The sequence below is a fragment of the Excalfactoria chinensis genome, chromosome Z, assembly GCF_039878825.1.
Source record: "Excalfactoria chinensis isolate bCotChi1 chromosome Z, bCotChi1.hap2, whole genome shotgun sequence".
NCBI lineage: Eukaryota > Metazoa > Chordata > Aves > Galliformes > Phasianidae > Excalfactoria > Excalfactoria chinensis.
The window spans coordinates 11,066,444-11,080,484 of NC_092857.1; the positions used below are offsets into that span (position 1 = coordinate 11,066,444).

The 14,041-nt window shown below is 35.3% G+C and overlaps 1 protein-coding gene across 4 annotated transcripts in view; it reads left to right on the top strand.

The window, feature by feature from the left end:
- Positions 1 to 14,041, top strand: part of NIPBL (NIPBL cohesin loading factor) — a 136,885-nt gene that overhangs the window by 120,673 nt on the left and 2,171 nt on the right. For all 4 annotated transcript variants that reach the window (XM_072358832.1, XM_072358831.1, XM_072358829.1 and 1 more), the window contains 13 exons: positions 728 to 836; positions 1,451 to 1,587; positions 3,029 to 3,169; positions 3,996 to 4,089; positions 4,183 to 4,337; positions 4,609 to 4,699; positions 7,728 to 7,901; positions 8,258 to 8,448; positions 9,231 to 9,338; positions 10,732 to 10,932; positions 11,314 to 11,460; positions 12,844 to 13,139; positions 13,448 to 13,622. In XM_072358832.1, the coding sequence (XP_072214933.1) occupies positions 728 to 836; positions 1,451 to 1,587; positions 3,029 to 3,169; positions 3,996 to 4,089; positions 4,183 to 4,337; positions 4,609 to 4,699; positions 7,728 to 7,901; positions 8,258 to 8,448; positions 9,231 to 9,338; positions 10,732 to 10,932; positions 11,314 to 11,460; positions 12,844 to 13,139; positions 13,448 to 13,622 (2,019 nt within the window). The remainder of the gene's footprint in view (positions 1 to 727; positions 837 to 1,450; positions 1,588 to 3,028; positions 3,170 to 3,995; positions 4,090 to 4,182; positions 4,338 to 4,608; positions 4,700 to 7,727; positions 7,902 to 8,257; positions 8,449 to 9,230; positions 9,339 to 10,731; positions 10,933 to 11,313; positions 11,461 to 12,843; positions 13,140 to 13,447; positions 13,623 to 14,041) is intronic.

Here is a 14,041-nt window from a genome sequence, read left to right on the forward strand (position 1 = left end):
CATTAGTCTGGAGTGCCATGAAAATACTTTGTCAAATAAGCTGTCTGAAAGATTGGACAGGAGAAAAGGTTATTGTAAAGAATTAAGTCTTAATAAATATTGAAGGATTTCAGGGGCATAATGTCAGTCATAGAAAAGAAAGCTCGAACAGTTTTTGACTTATTTCATGTTTTTGCTTTGTGTCAATAATGCTCCTTTTCTCTTTGCCCCCCCCCCCCCTTTTTTTTTTTCTTTCCAAAACATTTTTAAAAGCCTTCTATTAGTTACTGTTGGCAAGTATAAGTGGAAAATTGTTTTCCTTACAATTTCATGAAGCACAAAGTTAGATTTTGTCCCAATACAAGCATCAGCAGAGTTACTCATGTCCTTTTGATGTTTTTTTTTTTGTTTATTTGTTTGTTTGTTTGTTTTTAATTTTCTTGCATTTTGATTTGATTTCCTACTTCCTTTTAGGTTTTTCTTCATCTCATAACTTTTATGGAACAGATATAGAGATTGCTTAGTAATTCAAAAATCCTTGTTTACTTGTAGTAATTATGAGCCCCTGGGCAGCCCGATCTAGTGTTAGATCTGAAGCTTGGAGGCCCTGTCTGTGGCAGGGGTATTGGAGCTTGGTGGTCCTTGAGGTCCCTTGCACACCAGACTATTCTATGATAAAACCAGTATGTGTCGTGCGTAAATGAATATACCCTTAGCATTAAATCATTTTCTGTTTCATTTACTATAGCTATTGAAGTCAGAAGAGGATGCCTCATATAAACCTGTGAAGAAGGCTTGTACTCAACTTGTTGACAATTTGGTTGAGCACATCCTTAAATACGAGGAGTCTTTATCAGGTAAGTCTATTTAGAATCCATTATCTAAACTGCTTTGAATTTTATTTAAAACTCTTACAGTGATTCTTAAAATTACTGTAATGAAAAGTTACTTCGACAGAATTACCACTAAAAGATGAGCAGTAGTTTTTATTTATATAATACTTATATAATTATTTGTATAATTATTGCATGTAAGCTCTGTAGGTACTTTTGAGCACTGTATAGTAATAATGCTTCCCTAAATTTACCATATAACCAGAATAACAGAACTACTTGAAAAGTATTTGTTAAATCTTTTAGATCACTAAAAGCAAAACAGATATAGAAAGCTTTCTTTGCCTTAATGTTCTGCATTTGTAATAGGAATCATTGGTGTATTGTATATAGTATTTAAGTATTAAAATGTAATAATGTCTGTTACTGTTATTTCACTTATTTTGTGATTGTGTATTAACAAATTATGCTTTCATTTCCAGTGTCCTTAGCTAAGTAGAATATGTAAGGATATTTTGCATTGAAAGATATGGAAAGATATTGCTCAAAAAATGTATTCCTATAATTTTTAAGTCATATGTCTCTAATTGATCAACTGATATATAGATCTAATATCATGTATTTTCTCATTTTTGCAGATTCTGACAACAAAGGAGTGAATTCTGGTCGCTTGGTTGCTTGTATAACCACTTTGTTCTTATTCAGTAAAATCAGGCCCCAGTTAATGGTCAAACATGCCATGACCATGCAGCCATATCTGGCCACTAAATGTAGTGTAAGTAGAGAAAGTTTGAATATCAGGCTTGGATTTTTTTCCTCAGATAATCAAAGAATTTGATGACTGTTTTACATACTTGCTGGAATTGATGACAGGAAAAGAGATATAAATAGTATTTCTGTTTCATGAGCATCATATCTGCTGAAGATGTTAGGTTTTGCTCATCTCTGTAGCTTATAAGAGGTTGTTTTACAGTCAAATGAAGTGGAAACTTATTCTTCATCTTTATGGACTGAAACCCAGCTATTTACCTGCTACATAATAGTTTCTTAAAATTGTCTTACATACAGTCATAGTCTTTAGTTAAGATTTAACATAAGAATATTGAGAGTAAAGGTATGGTTTTGTGTGGCGGGACGACATAACACTTCAACACTTAACCTCTCCCTTCTCTACCATCCAGCTATCCAGTCCTGGATTTTTGTGTCCCGTTATGAGACAGTTTAGTTTAGAAAAATGTGAGAGAGATAATAATGGTAAACCACTCGGGCCAGTAAAATTGCCTGCCTCCTCTGAAGAACTGTGGAGCTTTCTGGCATTTTGATTAGCACAGTGGGCTTAGTGAAGGTTTTGATGAATCACTGATTTGCCAGAAGAAGCTGGGCAGATCATGTAGCTGTGACTGAAAGAAGAGAATGGCTGAGGGGCTGGCAGGTTAGCTGCCTGGGAAATGGCAGTTTTGTTATCAGATGAGCTTATAGGTGTATCTCAGCATTTTTAGCTCTGGAGTATACTATAGGCACATCTGCAGCAAGCTTTTAAAGCTGCTTCTGGTTAAAGAGAGGAAAGAGATATCTGATTATTTGCTGTAACATCTCCTTAGCGTATTTCACCAGTTTTTTACTTTTAGAAGTTGAGATATGTTAAATGGCTTGATTTAGGGAATGGCAATTATCATGATTAGCATTCCTGATTTGTCAAAAAAGTCGATTTTTATCAGGACATATAATTAATATATGCAGTGTTTTCCACAGGTCTCTCAGTTACAGTCCTCATGATTATTAAGCTATTAATCATTTTAATTGTAATTTTTACATTAGAGGGCATAATGTGACTTAATTTGTTGCCCAGTGTTGTGTTTCCTAGCGTATGTGTCAGGAAGTAATCTTGTTGTAGAGCACTTAGAAAAAAGAAAAATCAAAGAGTTAAAATACAATAACATGACAAAAAATTGAAAAGTTTTTAAGGCTCCATAAAGCCCAGGTGAAAAATAGAGTTATGCTACTACAGTCCTTTGCCTGCAAAAAGCAGGAATTAGCTTTTAAAATAAAAAGCAGATAGCAGAATAAAACTATTTGAATAGCCTTCTAAATCTTTACTAAATGTCTCCGTCATGTTTTACATATGTTGGAATTTTTGACTGTCAGTGCATGTTAATAAAACTTAGTTTATAATTAACAATGAGAAATGTTAAACTCTGTGAATACTGTTGTTTCAGACTCAAAATGATTTCATGGTGATCTGCAATGTTGCAAAAATCTTAGAGCTTGTAGTGCCGCTAATGGAGCACCCAAGTGAGACCTTCCTTGCCACTATTGAGGAAGACCTCATGAAACTCATCATCAAATATGGCATGACAGTAAGCTTTAAATTGCTAATATCCAGTTTTTTACTCAGTTGCACAGTTTCCATTTAAAGAATGTCTGTCTTCATCATGAAGTTGCTTATACTTGTTGCATAAAAAAGAAGTTATTGGTTTGGTGAAGATTTATGTATTGCTGATATACAAAGTCTGCTCCGAAAGTAATGTTTCCTATTTTATTATGTTGGCTCACAGTGTCAGAGGTGGATGTTGGTGGAATGGCAGTAGAAACCTCCCACCAATGTTCCATTAGATTTTGTTGCCATGTGATAGATGGCAGTAGTGGGGCAGTCTGACAAAACATCAATGACATGAAAGTGTGTGTAAAGTGAAGGTGAGTCATTTAATTCCTCCATGCAGAACAAATGGCAATCATTGACATTCATCCACGCTTGCTGAATGTTTATGAAAACAAAAAAGTGAGTGTGAGCACTGTGAGGTAGTGGACGGTGCTTTTTGGCATTGATGACAACAAGAAAGATAAGCCACATTCCAGATGGCCACGTACAGTTGTCAAACTATGAAATGAAGAATGTCTTGATCAGCTAATCCAAGCAGATTGGTTAATTGTGGTGACTACACTGAAAAATGTTCTGTAGCTGAGAATTTGCTCTATTTTTTGCATCTGTTCTAGTTTCTGTGAAAATAAATTAGGAAGCATTGCTTTCAGTTTGACATACAAATTTAATGATTGAGTTTGGGCAGGTTTTCAGAGCAGCGTAGGAGACTGACTTGGAGTGTTTGTTTTCGTTGTACATAATTCCATAAAAGTTTCAACTTTAAATTCTAATTCTATCATTAATTTGTTACTTCTTGTTCCTAGGTTGTTCAACATTGTGTGAGCTGCCTTGGGTCTGTTGTGAACAAGGTCACCCAGAATTACAAGTTTGTCTGGGCCTGTTTTAATAGATACTATGGTAAGTAAAATCATAACGTAATTTTTTCAGTTTTGGCTACAAGTCTTAGGGATGCACCATGTTTAAACACTGTGATTAAAACTTTTACTGTAGGTGCACTTTCAAAATTAAAAAGTCAACACCAAGAAGACCCCAACAGTACAATACTTACTGCCAATAAACCAGCACTCCTTAGATCACTTTTCACTGTTGGAGCACTGTGTCGGCATTTTGATTTTGATCATGAAGATTTTAAGGGCAACAGTAAGGTAAAAATAACTTACATATTTACTGTCCAAATCTTACGTGTATTGAATGCTTTACTTTTACTTGAAAACACAGTATTCCTTGCTGCTCAAAGCTGTGTTATTTTCATAATGCATACAGTAATGTTTTTTGGTTTGTAAGTATGTGGAAAGGCTGTGCGTTAAAGCTGTGTATCTCCTTTACTTTTTGTTATTTATGGGTTTTGTAAGAGATTAAAAACATCTGTTTCATCTCCAAATAGCTTTTTTTGTTTGTTTGTTTTAATTTGCTCAGGTTAACATTAAGGATAAAGTACTTGAACTGCTGATGTATTTTACAAAGCATTCAGATGAAGAAGTACAGACAAAAGCCATTATTGGCCTGGGTAAGACATGCTAATGATTTTTATTCTTCTGCAGGAGCACAACTGTTTCTGCAGTAAAAGGGAAACTTCTATAAAGTCAACCTTCACTGCCTGTTTATTTGACAAACTGCTAGGCAAATGTTCTCAAAGGGATGGTAGTTGTATGAGTCTGCTGCAGGATTTTGACAGGGAATACCTCTTGATGTGCGTCTAAGTTTTAAAAAGCAGTGGATTTCTAAAGGAGTAGAGATATTTTTTTTTTTTTTCTCCCACATGCAAATATGTGCATAGCTCTAATTCCAGTTTTTCAGTCCTCAAGACATGGTTAAGGAATAACTAGAAAAAGTGCTGGAAATGTCCTGAGCATTCTGAATGTCGTCAGGTCTTTTGCAGGCATCAGGGGAACTCTGGTATCTTGTACCAAGTGGAAGACATTCTGTGGGATTTCACTAGCCATTGGGATAATGCCATAGCCCAAGTATCACTTTCTGTTTTAGGATTTTGTCTGTATTTCAGTTTTAAGTAGGTGTTTTGTCTGAAGGCAGTAGTGTATGTGACTTGCAGTAGTACTTTAACTGCCACTGAGTGTTCTGTGTCACATTCATCCTCTGCTCAATGACAGAAACAGTGCTTATGAGAGGATCTTGTTTGGGCAGATAGGCCTTGATTTCCAGAGCAGTTCTGTTTTCATGGATGTGAGCTTGCTACAGTTTAGCTGTGAGCTATAGTTTCACTATGGAAGAGAATTTGCCTCCTAATGCTATTGTTTTATTTGCTTTTTGGATGGTGCTGAAAACCAAGACTTATTCTTGTTGTGATATTCTGTGAGAAACCATTTCAAACAGCTAGGTGGGGTTAATGGCTTTAGAGTAGCTTCAGTTGCAAGAGTAATGCTACAGTGCTCTGGACTAGCTGAAGTTTTTCAAAGCACTTCACCAAGGTGCACAACGCTACCTGTATTTTAGTCCAATTTAATTGTCCACCCCAGGATGGTGCACATGGGCTCGAGGCCACCAGGCTAACTGCAGGCCTGATTACTTTACTCAAAGATGCTGACAGTATTACATTAGCCAAAAATGTTGTTAAATTCACCTGAACTGCAATCAGTTTGGGGGAAGGGGTGGAAATAGAATAGACTCTTTTTATTCTGTACCTGTAATCACCTCATTCTTCATTTTAATTAGACTTCAGACAGCTGTTTTAAGTGACACATTGATCTAATCAATGTTTGCATTCTATTTGAAGAATAGCTGTTGCATGTGTCCAGATGTGGTATACAGGACGAAGTTCCAACTTACTGTCTGTTAAGTGAGCCACTGCCAAGCCATTCAACATTTGTGCACATCAACAAGATTGAAGGGACTAACAAGCAATTTCAATATTCATATGCAATTAAAGAGACACATGAAGAACTTGTGTTTTCCTATCAGTAGTTGCTAGTGAGTCCTTTAAAGTGAAGGCACTAAACAGGTTTAGCATTTGCTTTGGTATGTGTTGCTTTTGTGGAGTAATTCTGGTTCTTTTCCCAGTGTAACTTCAAGTCAGTTTGAGGATTTAAAATTTAGTAGGATGTTTAGCTATATTCACTACTTGAGGCTTCCCCTTAACAGAATGAGTATAGCAGATGTTTTATGTTTCATCCTCTACGAGAAATTGTTATACCAAACAAGATTTCTTCCCCACTTAGAGAACATGGAATGTCAGCATTTCCTTGAGAATACTGGTGCTTTTACATTCCTTTGCGTGCCTGAAGGAAGTAATGGATTATGGGCTGTTATACGTGCATATGCTCGTGCTTTTCTTCTTGTTTTTATTTTAAATTGATGTTAAAAATGGATAAATGGATTGGACTTGCTCAGATGTGATTAAATTATAAACATTACAATACAGTTGTATAGAGTACAACTGGATTGTAAACTGGATTGCTTAGTTATGCTGTGTACTTCAGAGACCATTGTTACTGCTTTTCTCACTTTTTCATCTCCACATCCTCTGCCTTTTGTCCTCTCTTTGTTTTGAGACTGAAATGAGATCATTCACACCAAGGTTTTGCCCTGGAGTTAGCCATTACCCGTACTGTCTTCTCTGTGGACAGATCCATTTTCAAAAATCTACCTCAATCTTCCCCTTCATTACAGCCAATATAATACATTGCATATTTTTATTATTATTATTCTTGCTGTCCATTTTTGTCCCATTCATATTTTTGTGTTGTGTCTTTGTTCATTAAGAGTATTAGTTTCCTGTAGTCACTTAATGTCCACTTTTCTTTAACAGCCTTAAAAAAAAAAAAAGTAGTTAAAGTAGAGACAAAGTGTTCCTATTACTGTTTTTTTTATGAAACAGTGAAAAGTTGTCAACAGCATTTGTAAATCTACACATATAATCTATAATGGTACATACAGTTGCTAATTTGTATCCAAGATTTTATAAAATAAAGACCTCTCATACTAAGAGTAACCAGTTCTGTGTGAAGGGTAAAGCTGCATCTGAAAACACTTCTATAGCATGTATCTTCCAAAAGATGTAGTTTTGGAAGCACTTCAGAGTGTTTTCAAGTGTCCTTTCTAGGTATATGACTTAGGATGGCAGGATGTATAAACTTTATTTTGCTCTGTTCGCTGTGTTATTTTCTTTTAAGTTTTTATTTTTAAACGTTTGTGATTTTTATCAGTTTTTCTACAAACAGTTATTCCTAGTTATGTTCTTCACTTATTCTTTAGAGAGCTTCTAATCATTTCGGTGCAGGCCACCACACTGGATGTGCTTCTGGATGTATATAACTCTTCTTTCTGCAGCTGCCCTGAGTCAGCATCCTGTACTTATCACATGTATTGCATGTGTATTCTTGTAGCTGATAGAACTCCTTATAAGTTTTGGACGATGACCATATGAAAAAGCAATTCTGTTTGGACTAGAAAAGCAATACTGTTGTAGGAATGGGAGGGCATAAATTGCATACCTTTGTTTTGGAACAAGACTTAAAAAATAGTAATGCAATTTCTGTATTATAATAATGTGGAGTATGTCCTATTTTTTCCACCCTTAGGATTTGCATTTATACAACACCCAAGTTTAATGTTTGAACAGGAAGTAAAGACTCTGTACAACAGCATTCTTTCAGATAAGAACTGTTCAGTAAACCTAAAAATCCAGGTATTAAAAAACCTCCAGACCTACTTGCAGGAGGAGGACACACGTATGCAGCAGGCAGACAGAGACTGTAAGTGCTGAGTTCTTCTGTGCTAATCACTTCATCTGTGTAAAATCTATCTTTATTGCATATAATCACTGTATATATGAACTGAATCACTTAGGATTGTTATTTGTCAGTAATATTGTCCATGAAGATATTTTCAGAATTCATTATATTCCATGAGGTAAATTGAGAAGGGTAGCTTATTATTAAGAAAATTTACCATCCAACTGTTATACTATTCATGAGATCATAACACCCATTCTAAGACAGCTGAAATATTTGTGTACATAGTAAAACTTAATTATCAACAGGTGTCAATTAATGGCAAAGTAAATTGTTATGCTGTAGTGAGTGTGCTGTTTATTTTATCCTTTCTACAGGGAAAAAAGTAGCAAAACAGGAAGACCTGAAAGAAATGGGTGATATTTCCTCAGGGATGAGTAGTTCCATCATGCAGCTGTATCTCAAACAGGTCCTTGAGGCTTTCTTTCATACCCAGTCCAATGTACGCCACTTTGCTCTAAATGTCATTGCACTGACGTTAAACCAGGGTCTCATCCATCCTGTTCAGGTATGGTAGGTTTTTCTGATAGGGAGAATGGGGTTGTTGTTGTTGTTAGAGGTTTTTACACTTGTTAGGTGAATATCCAGTGTTCTTCTAGCTGTGTTACAGTGATTTCTTATTATAGCAAAGGTGCTTTATAGAAAACATACTTTAAATATGTGTTAGCTGATTAAACACTGAGATTCTGAATGTTGCTTTTTCCTGTCTTTGAATCAAGATGTAATGTCTAGCCAGTGACTAAAGAGCATGTACAAACTGACATTGGATCATGTTGCTTTTCTACTACTAATTTCAGATGCATGCCAGGTCTTTTTCTTTCGTTCACTCTTTGCACTGGAAACTGTCAGCTTGCCTTTACATCAGCATCCATATCCTCCAGTGTCCAAACTGTCTTCAGTTGTAATCACCATTATTCTTATAATGCTTTTATTTATATTATTTTTATTTATATTACTTTTATTTATATTATTTTTATTTATATTGTTTTTAACACTTCAGCCATCATGCATATTCAGTCAGAAGTGGTATAAGGTTTTTTTAAATGGCATTTTTTAGAGTTTGAGGAAAAACAGGAACATAAGCTGAAATCTTGCATAACTTACACCATTATTTTTAATCCTGGTCTTTCTTGTATATTGCACTCTGCTTGCAAAAAGTAGTGTGGAGGTTAAGTTGCAGGAAGCTTTTTATTTTAGTTTCTACTGAATACAAGAACAGTATAATGGAAGAACAAAGAGTGAGAAAGAGGTAGTATAATGACCAAATAATAATTTCATTTGTCTTTCAAGTGTGTGCCATACTTAATTGCTATGGGCACAGATCCAGAGCCCTCTATGCGAAACAAAGCTGACCAGCAGTTGGTGGAAATAGACAAAAAGTATGCCGGTTTCATTCACGTAAGTAATTCTAATGCAAAGTTTTACACAATACTGTTTGTTGGTGGTTTAGCTTGGACGTGCCACAGCTGCAGAAGAAGAGTATAAGCTAAGAGTCAATATAAGCAATTATAAAGAAGATCCCAACTCTTTCTCCTGCTTGAAGATTTCTGTTCCTAAAAACAGGAAATATGTTATAGAATATAACCATATGAGGGATCAGTTTAAATTTAAATTATCCTTTAGTTTCACAATATTTTCTGCACTGGATAGTACGTAAGAGTATTTCATTTATAAAAGGTAAGGACAGCTGTTTCATTATGTTTAGCAGTAACTTAACTGTGTCCGTGTAATAAGGAGCAGAACACCTTGCTCCAAGAAGAGGTCCTTTGAGTAGTACGTGTTTGAATTTACAAAGCATTACAACTTTAATGAAATGTAATTTGATCACGGGCAGCATAGGACGGTATTTGGAACCAGTAGATCTTCCTGAGGGAATATCTGAGGGCTGAGTCTGACGACTTGCGGAGTTGTGGCACAGTGTCATTAGTTCTGGTTGAGATGTGAAGCAAAGTTGCAGAACTCTTACCTCATTGCAGATGATTCCATTCTTGGTTCAAGATGTGTACTGCTTTATCGAAGTTTCAAAATCTGCCTGTGTTTCCATTGAGATTGAAACACCATACTGTTCATGGTGTCCAAACATATACATAGTGCAGTAGGTGAAGGCCAACTGTGAGGTTTTCTCTGTAGGCAGTTCTGATATAAAACAATATATACATGAGGAGATAATTACGCTGAATTGAAGAAAAGTGATTACGAGGAGAGTTGGATCTGCAGCTTACCTAAAGATTCAGTTTGTTCTGAAAATAGAGTAGTAGCCTTGAAGTAAGTAAAATCAGCTGGAAATTCTATTATATATGCTAAAAACAAGCTCATTTTCTGATGGTTAATCTCCACTAATATGGGCTCAGTATTGGTTTCACTACAGTTGGCATAACCATATGTATTTTGTAAAATACTCTATGGATGAATGAACATTTATCTATTCTTGAAAGCAGTTTAAACTGGAATACCACACTGCAGTTAGTAAGCAGATTAGCTGTAAATGTCTTACATAGGTAAGTGCTGAAAGCATTTTGCAAGACATTTTGATCTCCACCACAAATTCTGTTATAACCTGTTTAGCAGCTCAAGAGCAGATCAAGAGCTCAAGAGTATCATAACACAGAATGTTTGAAAGCTAAAATTCAGATGAGCATCTGCTTGAAAGGAAATAAGCTTAAAAAAATGCTAATGGTTTCTATTCACAGGCATTTGTTTAAAATTTCCCGTGGCAAGAATTATATTATTTCACGTTTCAGTTTTACTCCTTGAAAGCAATTTAAATAAAATGAATACTTTCTTGTTTCAGATGAAAGCAGTGGCTGGTATGAAGATGTCTTACCAGGTACAACAAGCAATCAATACCTGCCCAAAGGATCCTGTAAGAGGCTTTAGACATGACGAATCGTCCAGTGCTTTGTGTTCACACCTGTACTCTATGATCCGAGGGAACCGTCAACACAGACGTGCATTTCTAATTTCTTTACTCAATCTCTTTGATGATACTGCAGTAAGCATCAAGTTTCCTTCCAAAAAGAAATTTGTTATAGCATTACAAGATGAAATTATTCCACAATGTATTTCTATGACATAATTATTGATAATTTATTTCCCTAGTACGTTTTGTTTTATGCTGTAATATGAGGTATTTACCTGTGTAACAGAATTCTGCGTTCTTCTATATCTTTCTTTGTCCCAGTTTGGATTGTTTAGAAATAGTGTATGTTCATCTTAATGTATGTTTTTTAAAGTGGGATGGGAAGTATCTAGAATAAAATCTGCGATCATTCTTTTTGCTCTAGGCTAGGCTATTAGGAGCACAGTGCAAGTGTATGAGTCTAATGTATTTGTATATGTATTTATACATACACCTTATTTATTTATTTTCCAGAAAACAGAGGTGAATATGCTCTTGTACATAGCAGACAATCTAGCCTGTTTTCCTTATCAAACACAGGAAGAGCCACTGTTTATAATGCATCATATAGACATTACACTATCAGTTTCTGGTAGCAACCTACTACAGTCATTTAAAGAGGTATGTGCCTTTAAATTTAATATATTTATTGCAATGGCAACATAAACTTCTCTGTAATTTCATCAGTTTTTAGTGAGTGTGATATGATTATGATGATATGGACAAGCTTTATAACTTTATAACCGTTAGTTGAAAAATAAGCAACCCCTTTCTGTTCTGGCCTGGATCTGGAAGGTGCTAATTAAAAACTTTCCCTACATTGCTGCTTATGTTATTCAAAAAGAATGATGATTTTTGAGATATTAATATTAAATACCTGTAATTCTGTAGTGTTTCTGAGAAATAATAAGCTATGTGTATCACTGTTAAATGCTGATTTATTGTGGTTGTTGTAATAATATCCATGTTTGCTGTTTAATTTGCTTCGTTGTCAAGTAACTGATGTTATTTTTATGTGTTTCACCTGAGAAACTTAAACTATGCCATTTACTACAAGAGAAGAGTGCACAAAATTTAGTTGCATAAGGTGGCAGATAGAAACCCTGGTCATGGCATAGAATCTTTTGTAACTGAATACAGAACACTGAAAGCAAAAGACCTCTGTTTCTCAGATACTTAAGAACCTTATTTTCCTGGGCAGCTCTGAAGTTGTTTGGTCCAAGCTGTTAGGAAGCAAACCCATTTCAAGATTTACCAATGTGGCCGTTAAGTCAGCTGATGCCTGGAAAGTATGCAGTTTTGAGTACAACCCTACAAAAACTGCTTTTTAATCTGCTACACTCCGGAGTACGTCCTTTAGATGGAGCACCAGTGTGTAACATCACTGTAGCACAGTGAGGATGAGATAGCATGGGGACATGGTGCTATGAAAAGTCAGAGTAGGTGTGTAGTAATAATGCAAGTGTGAAACTATAGTTCTACAATTAGCAGAAGTCATTTCTAGTAGCTCTGTGCATTACTGCTTAGAGTTTCTTTGTTCAACAGTATAATTAATATCATAGAATTTTAACAGAAGCAAGAATTAAAAGCTGGGACTACTCTTTTACCTAAAGTGCATGTGGAAGTATGTGTAATGCCCCAAAATGATATCCAGGTCACAGAAAAAAAATTGCCTTATAATTATTCTTATATTTTATTCTGCCTTCTAATACCTTTTTCTGTCACTACTAACACTGCTTTCTAAAACTGCTTCATTTACGTCTATTGTACCCACCTTGCAAAAAATGTGGTCTTCAGATCAACTTTTCTGCGGGAGAGTCCAGGGGACATTTGAGTATCTTCTTGCCACAACTAATGTTAATCTTTGGATGTATGAGTCAATAGCATTGTTCAGGGAATTCGTGCTGATCTCAGCCAATGATGATTTTGTAAAGATCTTTCAGAAACGTGCACAATGCTACTTTGCCCTAATAATGGATTGTGTGTTAACTCTCTGTTTCACAGTCTATGGTGAAAGACAAAAAAAAGGAAAGAAAGCCTTCATCAGATGAGGAGACTGAGAGCGACAGTAATAGCGGCAGTGAGAGCGAAAGTGAAGAGGAAGCTTCTAAGCCTCGGAGGTTACGAAAACGAGTAGATTCTGATTCAGATTCTGATGAAGAAAATGATATAAATGCTGTGATGAAATGTTTACCAGAAAACTCAGCTCCTTTAATCGAATTTGCAAATGTGTCTCAAGGCATATTATTACTTTTGATGCTGAAACAGCATTTAAAGAACCTTTGTGGATTCTCTGATAGGTAAGGATACTTAGATAGGCTCATGATTTTTTTGTAAGGATTAAATCTGAACATTTCTTAAAAAACTGATTGTAACTCAGTTGAATCAACAGATTTGTATAAGGGAAAAAGCGTTGAGTGTAATAAATCAATGCAGTGAAGCAGAAGTGTTCGCTTAGAAAAAGCAATGATTTCATTTCTTGTCAGGGTGTCTGTTGTGTATGAAGCGATGCAAATATACCTGCATACGCTGGAGATTTTAAGAGCCTTTCTTTGAAATTTTTTGAAATGTCCGCAAAAAGCTTTTCTCTCTTGTTTTCATTGAACAGTAAAATTCAGAAATATTCTCCATCTGAGTCTGCAAAAGTTTATGATAAAGCGATAAACAGGAAGACAGGAGTGCATTTCCATCCAAAACAAACTCTGGATTTTCTACGGAGTGATATGGCTAGTTCCAAGATCACTGAAGAAGTGAAGAGGAGTATAGTAAAACAGTACTTAGATGTAAGTAACTTTGTCCAACAGGACATCTAAATCTCTTCTAAGCCAGCTAACACACAATATAACACAATGCAAGCTTGAAAGAAGATGCACTTGGTTTGGATAAACATTTCGAATTTCAAGATGTTGTTTTCTTGGTAATCTTATGCAATAATATGATAGCACAACTTTCTTTCAGGATGCTTAGCTGTATTATTTTTTAAAGTCTCTTAATGAATTTAAACACAATAAATGATAATTTTAACTAAACAATATTAGTCTTTACAAAGTATTATCTAATTTTTCTTCTTTTTGACCCTGATCACTTCCACCAGAGGGAGACAGCACAGATCCAGAACATTTATCTTTTCTTTTAACTAGAGAAAACTTGGAAATTATGGAAACACAGGAAGAAAACTTTAGATATCCAGTGGGAAATGAGC